At 45.2% G+C, this 8,581-nt stretch overlaps 1 protein-coding gene across 1 annotated transcript; it reads left to right on the forward strand.

Moving 5' to 3' along the window:
• Positions 1-2,290: 2,290 nt before the first annotated feature.
• LOC132836579 (gap junction delta-2 protein-like) lies at positions 2,291-8,035 on the forward strand. Its single transcript, XM_060855941.1, has 2 exons — positions 2,291-2,361; positions 7,183-8,035. Exons 1-2 carry the CDS (start codon positions 2,291-2,293, stop codon positions 8,033-8,035), a joined length of 924 nt encoding a protein of 307 aa, XP_060711924.1.
• Positions 8,036-8,581: the final 546 nt, after the last annotated feature.

An 8,581-nucleotide genomic window follows, 5' to 3' on the forward strand; every position in this document is an offset into this window, starting at 1 on the left:
CAGTGGATGTGCTGTATATGGACTTCAGCAAGGCATTTGATAGGGTTCCCCATGGTAGGCTCATTCATAAAGTCAGGAAGTATGGGATACAGGGAGATTTGGCTATCTGGATTCAGAATTGGCTGACTGACAGAAGGCAGGGAGTGGATACAGATGGAAAGTATTCTGTCTGGAGGTCAGTGTTGAGTGGGGTCCCGCAGGGGTCTGTTCTTGGGCCTCTGCTCTTTGTAGTTTTTATAAATGACTTGGATGAGGAGGTTTGGGGGGGTGGGTTATTAAATTTGCAGATGACACAAAGGTCAGAGGTGTCGTCAATAGTATAGAGGGCTACTGCAGGCTACAGCGCAACATAGACAGGATGCAGAGCTGGCCTGAAAAGTGGCTGGTGGAGTTCAACCTGGATAAATGTGAAGTGATTCATTTTGGAAGGTTGAACTCGAATGCTGAATATATGATTAAAGACAGGATTCTTGGCAGTGTGGAGGAACAGAGGGATCTGGGTGTGCAAGTTGCCACCCAAGCGGATAGGGTTGTTAAGAAAGCATACGGTGTTTTGGCTTTCATTAACAGGGGGATCGAGTTTAAGAGCGAGGTTTTGCTACAGCCCTACAAGTCCCTGGTGAGACCACATTTGGAATATTGTGCCCAGTTCTGATCGCCCTACTATAGGAACGATACAGAGGCTTTGAAGAGGGTGCAAAGAAGGTTTACCAGGATACTGCCTGGAGTGGAGGGCTTGCCTTATGAAGAAAGGTTGAATAAGCTCAGACTTTTCTCTCTGGAGAGAAGGAGGAAGAGAGGAGACCTGATCGAGGTGTACAAGATAATGAGGGGAATAGATAGAGTCAATAGCCAGAGACTTTTCCTCAGGGCAGGATTGACTGGTACGAGGGGTCATAGTTTGAAGATATTAGGAGGAATGTATAAAGGAGATGTCAGAGGTAGGTTCTTTACGCAGAGAGTTGTGAATGCACTGAATGCATTGCCAGCTGTGGTGGTGGAAGCAGAGTCATTAGGAATATTTAAGTGACTGCTGGACATGCACATGGATAGCTGTGAGTTGAGGGGTGCGTAAGTTAAGTAATTATATTTTACATTAGGATTAAATCTCGGCACAACGTCGTGGGCCAAAGGGCCTGTTCTGTGCTGTACTTTTCTATGTTCTATGAGCCAAAGATAGACAAATAGGACTAGTTTAGTTTGGGAAACTTAGTCAGCACGGACGGGTTGGACTGTTTCTGTGCTATGTGGCTCTATGACTCTAGGTTAGGATGGTGAAGGGCTTGGAGGGCAACCTTCAGGTGCTGAATCCTGCATCTCAAGTGAATGTAAAACACCTTATCTCAAAGCAAACTAGTGGAGATTTTCCACTTGTACTGGGGCCAAAATGTATCCTTAATAAACATCAACAAAAACAGCTGATCTGGAGGTTTTTAAAAAAAATAAACCACAAGATATGGGCGTCACTGGCTGGGCCAACATTTAGTGTCTCGTCCCTAGTTGCTTCTTGAGAAGGTGGTGGTTAGCTGCCTTGTTGAACCCGCTCTGGTCCATTTGCTGTAGATCGACCCACAATGCTGTTGGGGAGGGAATTAATCATTAATCAGTTGCTGTTAGCACAAGTTGGCACCCATATTTCTTACATTGCTGCAGTGGAAACGCTTTCAGAAAGTACTAAGTTGGCTTTGGAAGGGTGTGAGGTTCTGACAGGCGCCAGAGAAATGCACATCCATCCCTGTACACAGATGGTAAACCTGTCTTTACAAAGTCAAGGGAGTGAAGCCATCACAGTTAATTAAGATTAGAAAACCAAGCTTTGGGGCTTTGCATTGCTGATAAGGAGGCCAATCCTTTTGTCCGGGTTGGGTTTTATTCTGCGAGACGAGCTGTCGAGACACTTTGGCGAAAACTCACAATGCACAATGAGCGGATTTAAACGATTGGTTGTGAGAAACCTTCCCTGAGCTATATGATGCCAGGGATTGGAGTCCATTTAAGGATTAAAAAGGCAGGGGGAACGAAAATATCCTGTCATGATGGAATGCCACTGAACCTGATTAAAGATCAACTTTGATCATAATCTCAACAAGCCAAGCGAGAGAGACGATGATACGGTTTAGCAGATAGGGCGGTCGCTTCAGCACCCAGGGCATTCTGTCACTGCCCGTTTCCATTCAACTGAGGACCAGGATCTTAGAAGCAGAGCTCAGGAAGAAAAAGAAAAAAAGGGGGGGAGAACTTTCATTTAACTATCCCCTCTCATCCTGTGTCTTTACAAGTCCTCTCGGCCATGGGTGAGTGGACAATTTTGGAGAGGTTCCTGGAAGCTGCAGTCCAACAACACTCTACTATGATCGGAAGGTAAGATTCTGCTCTGAAAGGGGGAGGATATATGTTCACCCATCAGACCCAAAACCACAGAGAAACCCCTGGCTACAATTTCTGTAAGACTTATTCACGCATTTAAACAAAAACAACATTAAATTAACCCTTGATTATTGGGTTCATGTGGAGGGTTTAGCAAATTCTACAAATACCCACTGGTTTTTGCCTGTCTGCTTGAATGTTGATGTGCATGGATATTTTTGGTAATTTAGGGACTTAATGTCAGCTAACTATTATTCAGATAGCAATTAAATCAAACTAGGTTCAAATTTTATTTTCCAAAACTATGATTAATAGTGTGGGATTGTGAATGAATGATGATGTATCGAACTTTTACTAGTTTAGTTATTCAGCGTAACATTCAGCCTGTGGAGATTTAAATTGAACTAATAAATTTGGAGTTGAAAGTTAACCCTAGCCATAATTACCTCAAAGCTATCGACACTAATCTCTAGGGAAAGAAAGCTGCCATTTTAGCCAACATGTGAACAAAAGTCTTTCTGAATAAGAGTCATATTTGAAACAGTCACATCCCATGACAGCAGCTGGGATCATTTAAAACCAATTGGAAAGGTGGTGCTGAGCTGCCCTTTGAACCACCACAGTCCACCTGGTATAGGAAGACCCACAATGCCATGAGGGAGGGAATTCTAGGATTTTGACCCAGTGACACTGAAGGAACAATGAAATATTCCCATGTCAGGATGGTAAGTGGGTGCGATGGGAACTTGCAAAGGGTGGTGTTTCCATGTATCTGCTGCCCTTGTCGTTCTTGATGGAAGTGGTCATGGGTTTGAAAGGAACAACCTAAGGAGCCTGGCAGTGCATCTTGTAGATGGTACACACTGCTGCTCCTGAGTGTCGGGGGTGGAGGGAGTAGATGCTTGTGAATGTTGTGCCAATCAAGCGGGCTGCTTTGTCCAGGATGGTATCAAGCTTCTTGAGTTTTTTGCAAGGTTTGTGAAGGTTTGTAGCTCAGGTTGAGGTTTAGGGTGTAGGTTTGCTCGCTGAGCTGTAGATTTGATATCCAGACATTTTATTACCTGGCTAGGTAACATCATCAGTGGTGACCTCCAAGTGAAGCGAAGCTGTTGTCTCCTGCTTTCTATTTATATGTTTGTCCTGGATGGGGTTTGTGGTGATGTCATTTCCTGTTCGTTTTCTGAGGGGTTGATAGATGGCACCTAGATCTATGTGTTTGTTTATGGCGTTGTGGTTGGAGTGCCAGGCCTCTAGGAATTCTCTGACATGTCTTTGCTGAGCCTGTCCCAGGATAGATGTGTTGTCCCAGTTGAAATGGTATTTATTTTTTGTCCATGGTACAACCCATGGACAAAACCAACGTCATCTACAAAATTTCATGCAAGGACTGCCACGAACACTACATAGGACAAACAGGAAGAAAGTTAGCCATCAGGATACACGAACATCAGCTAGCCACAAAAAGACACGACCCTCTCTCCCTCGGAGCCCTACACACGGATGAAAAAACACCACCATTTCGACTGGAACAACACATCTATCCTGGGACAGGCTAAGCAAAAACATGCCAGAGAATTCCTAGAGGCCTGGCACTCCAACCACAACGCCATATACAAACACACAGATCTAGATGCCATCTATCAACCCCTCAGAAAACAAACAGGAAATGACATCACCATAAACCGCAGGAACCCCATCCAGGAGAAAGATATAAATAGAAAGCAAGAGACAACAGCTTCACTTCACTTGGAGGTCACCACTGATGATGTTACCTAGCCAGGTAATGCAACGTCTGGATATCAAACCTACAGCTCAGCGAGCAAACCTACACCCTAAAGCTTCTTGAGTGGTGTTGGAGCTGCCCCCATCCAGGGCAAGTGGAGAGTATTCCATCACACCCCTGACTTGTACCTTGTAGATAGTGACAGGCTTTGGGGAGTGAGCAAGTTATTCGCTGCAGGATTCCTAGCTTCTCACCTGCCCTTGCAGCCACTATCGCTAGTCCAGTTCAGGTTACATCCAACAGATCACATCCCTGATAGTGGTTGCTCTGGGCTTGTTGGGCTCAATTGAGTGTTGGGTTTAGATCTCTGGAGTGGGACTTGAACCCACAACCATCTGACTCAGGAGAGGCCCACTGAGCCTGGGCTGCATTATTAAAACATGTGTTGGTCACGATTAGAAGTTAAGATCAAGATGGGTTGACAGAAATAAGCCAAGGGGAGTTACTGGGGCTGTGTAGAGTTGAACACACACAGCTATACCATTCTGAGAGATGAAGGAAGTGTACTGGAGGAATTGTAGGTGACTGATTTGAAATCAAGTCACCCAAAATTAGTTTACTGGTTCAGTGCATTCCAAGGTAAGGATGAAACGTTTTCTTTGCTGTGTTCATCTTCCCTACAACCTGCACCTCCTCCTCTGTACCCAATGAGAAGACACTCAACCTATGAGTACCATTCATTCTCCACACTGCCCTCATCCTCCCTAGGAACATAGGAACAGGAATAAGCCATTCAGCCTATTCCAATATTCAGTGAGATCATCCTAACTCCATATACCTGCCTTAGGCCCACATCTCTTAATACCTTTGATTAATAAAAAAAATCTATTTCAGATGTAAAATTATCTGATTTAGCATCACTCTAATTTGTGGGAGTGAGTTCCAAATATCTACCACTCGTTGTGTGTAGAATTGCTTCCTAACATCTCACCTGAACTAGCCCCAAGAATCCCCAATCAATGGAAATAGTACATCTTTATCTACCCTGTCTTTACCCAGTGTGTTATAGCTGAACGTTGCCCAGTCCTTATTCTTGTAGTGATTATAATGAGGTCAGCCAGCTGGACGCCATGGAATATGAGTTCCCTGATTGGGGCTGTTAACCTGGTCCAATCAGGGAACCCTGGCTGACAGATATAAACAGGAGTGTCAGAGGTTCTTTTCACTGTGAGAGCTGGTTCTGAGAGAGCTGGGTCAGTGTCAAGGACTCTCCCTGTGATGGTGACAGGACACAGGCCTCTGTGAAGTTATTTCAATTCCCTTTGCTTTTATTCATTGTGTGGTGTTGCTGGCTAGGCCAGTATTTATTGCCCATCCCTAAATGTCCCTGGAGAAGGCATGACATGGAGATGCTGGTGTTGGACTGGGGGGTACAAAACTAAAAATCACACAACACCAGGTTATAGGATTCTGGATTAGTGGTGCTGGAAGAGCATAGCAGTTCAGGCAACATCCTACCTCGTTGATTTTATAGGTTATAGTCCAACAGGTTTAACTGGAAGCACTAGCTTTCAGAGCACTGCTCTTTCAGCAGGTCATCAGCCTGTTGGACTATAACCTGGTGTTGTGTGATTTTTAACCTGGAGAAGGCAGTAGTGAGCTGCTTTCTTGAACCGCTGGAGCTAGGGAGGGAGTTGCAGGGTTTCGACCCAGTGACAGTGAAGGTATGGCAGATTTTTTTTATCAAGTCAAGATGGTGTAGGGCCCATAAGGGAACTTGAAAGGGGTGGGGGTACTCTTATGCACCTGCTGCCCTTGTCCTAAGGTGGTAAAGAACACCAATTTGGATGGTGCTGTCAAAGACACCAATATGCACTTTCTTCAGTAACCATGTAGCTCTTAGCCTTTTTGAAAGCTTATTTATTCACACAAGATATACACCACTGGCTAGGTCAGCATTCACTGCTCATCTCTAATCGCCTCAAGAGCTGTTCTTGCCTGGATTGGTACATATACCAGGCCAGACCCACATTAACATGGCTGACTCCTAACTGCTGTTAGCAAGAGACTCACTCATTGTGATTAAGGTCAGCAAGTAAATGCAGGTCTTCCTGGCTAACATTCCATACAATAATTTATTTATAAATCAAGTATTTATGCATTCGGCAAGTACAATGGATGGTAAACTACTTAGATTAGATTACTTACAGTGTGGAAACAGGCCCTTCAGCCCAGCAAGTCCACACCGACCCGCTGAAGCGCAACCCACCCATACCCCTACATTTACCCCTTACCTAACACTACGGGCAATTTAGCATGGCCAATTCACCTGACCCGCACATCTTTGGACTGTGGGAGGAAACCGGAGCACCCAGAGGAAACCCACACAGACACAGGGAGAACGTGCAAACTCCACACAGTCAGTCGCCTGAGTCGGGAATTGAACCTGGGTCGCAGGCGCTGTGAGGCAGCAGTGCTAACCACTGTGCCACCGTGCCGCCCACTTTGATAATAAAATGTCTGGATTAACTGGAATGGGGGTTTCTTAAAGATCTGTATTTCCTCAGCATTACCTCTTCAAAAGCTGTACAGGCAATGTAATTAAGTGGTGTTGGAAAGCATGATTGTGGCATGCAGGGCTTCTATAATGCGGTTGTGCACTGTTGTAACATTTATGAGGTTGGACAACATTTTCTCAACCATCCCAAGTGTGCTAAGAATTACACTAACCACCGATTTAAGTTTGTCAATTGTGCTTGTAATGAGGCTCACTTACTCTTGCTAGAATCATCTACATTTATGACTTTTGGAGGGATCTGTACCCTGCACACAATAGGATAATGTTCAGGCATTGCACTATTTTTGAATTAGACCAAAGTATAGGTCTCTGCTGCATTTCCCACAGCACTGCCTCGACCAATCAGATTTCACTTGCTAACCAATCAGCACCCTTTCTTCCTGCGGTATAAATTGTTGTTCCCTTAGAAATTTAGCATTCTTGCGTCTGTCCTGATGATCACAGAATGAACAGCTTCAGCAATGCAGTATCGTTTATAAAAATTTGACCCAGTAAATTCTCACTTTATTCTTAGGATCCTCCTCACAGTGGTGGTGATCTTCCGAATCCTAATCGTTGCCATTGTAGGGGAGACGGTCTATGAAGACGAGCAGGCCATGTTCATGTGCAACACTCTTCAGCCAGGCTGTAACCAGGCCTGTTATGACAGAGCATTCCCCATCTCTCACATCAGATACTGGGTCTTCCAGATCATACTGGTGTGCACGCCTAGCCTCTGTTTCATCACGTACTCTGTGCACCAGTTGTCTAAGCAGAAGGAGAAACATTTCTCCATGCTCTGTCCACTTCTGGATCGGGATTCTGCCAGGGCATCCATGGAACACAAGGAGGATAAAAGGCCGAAATGTAGTCTCGTCAATGGGGCCCTGGGCCAGAGTCCTGAAGGACATCCAAAGGCACTGGATGCAGACTATATAGAGGGCAAGAAGCTGTCTAATTTCTCAGGTTGGATCAGTAGCAAAAGCATGAAGATGAAACGTCAGGAGGGCATCTCGAGATTTTACATTATCCAGGTAGTCTTTAGGAATGCCTTGGAGATCGGCTTCTTGATGGGACAATACTTCCTCTATGGGTTCAGCGTTCCTGCAATCTTTGAGTGTGACCGGTATCCATGCGTTAAAGAGGTGGAGTGTTATGTGTCCCGGCCAACAGAAAAGACAGTCTTCCTGGTCTTCATGTTCGCCGTCAGTGGCATCTGCGTGGCTCTGAACCTCGCGGAGCTCAACCACCTGGGCTGGAGGAAGATCAAGGCAGCCGTCAGAGGGGTACAGGCCAAGAGGAGGTCTGCGTTTGAGGTCAGGAAGAAGGCCCTGCCATATTTCAGCAGCCAGGGCAGGACCCAATCCAGTGAGTCTGCGTACGTCTGAGTGGCATTTGTCCCTTTAAACCCAAAGCCAACTAAGTACCTTGGAAGGAATACCTCACCTTGGCAAAAGATCTCTGTTTGGTTCACGGCTGTGGTGTTTCTTTGTAAAATGTGCCCTATTAGTAAAGAAATTTAAGTATCTTGAAGAGAGCTCACATCTAATGGATCTCAGGAAGAAGGAAAACTGTTTAGGATGCGCTTTTTATGGCCACTCAATCTCCGAAATCACTTTACAGCCAATGATGTATTTTTACTGAAGTATAATCTCAGTTGTAATACAGGACGCATAGCAACCAATTTGCATACAGAAAGCTCCCACAAACAACACTGTGACAACAGGTGGACAATCCAGGCTCCTCTGTGGCATTAACTGAGGGATAAATATAGGCCTCGACCCCGGGGAGAACACGCCCACTCTTTGAGAAAGTGCCATGGCAGCTTTTACATCTACCTGAGTGGTCAGGTGGGAATTCTATTTAAAGTCTCATCGAAATGATGGCACCTCTGATAGTGCAGCACTCTCACAGTACCAGATTAGGAGCATTGG

Source organism: Hemiscyllium ocellatum, chromosome 47, assembly GCF_020745735.1.
Source record: "Hemiscyllium ocellatum isolate sHemOce1 chromosome 47, sHemOce1.pat.X.cur, whole genome shotgun sequence".
In the NCBI taxonomy this organism is placed as follows: Eukaryota; Metazoa; Chordata; class Chondrichthyes; order Orectolobiformes; family Hemiscylliidae; genus Hemiscyllium; species Hemiscyllium ocellatum.

What these genes read in the sequence shown, in the direction of transcription:
- LOC132836579 (XM_060855941.1), top strand. Translation starts at nt 2,291, where the DNA reads ATGGGTGAGTGGACAATTTTGGAGAGGTTCCTGGAAGCTGCAGTCCAA. An exon ending in CACTCTACTATGATCGGAAG is followed by an intron (nt 2,362 to 7,182) that starts GTAAGATTCTGC and finishes CTTTATTCTTAG; the next exon opens with GATCCTCCTCACAGTGGTGG.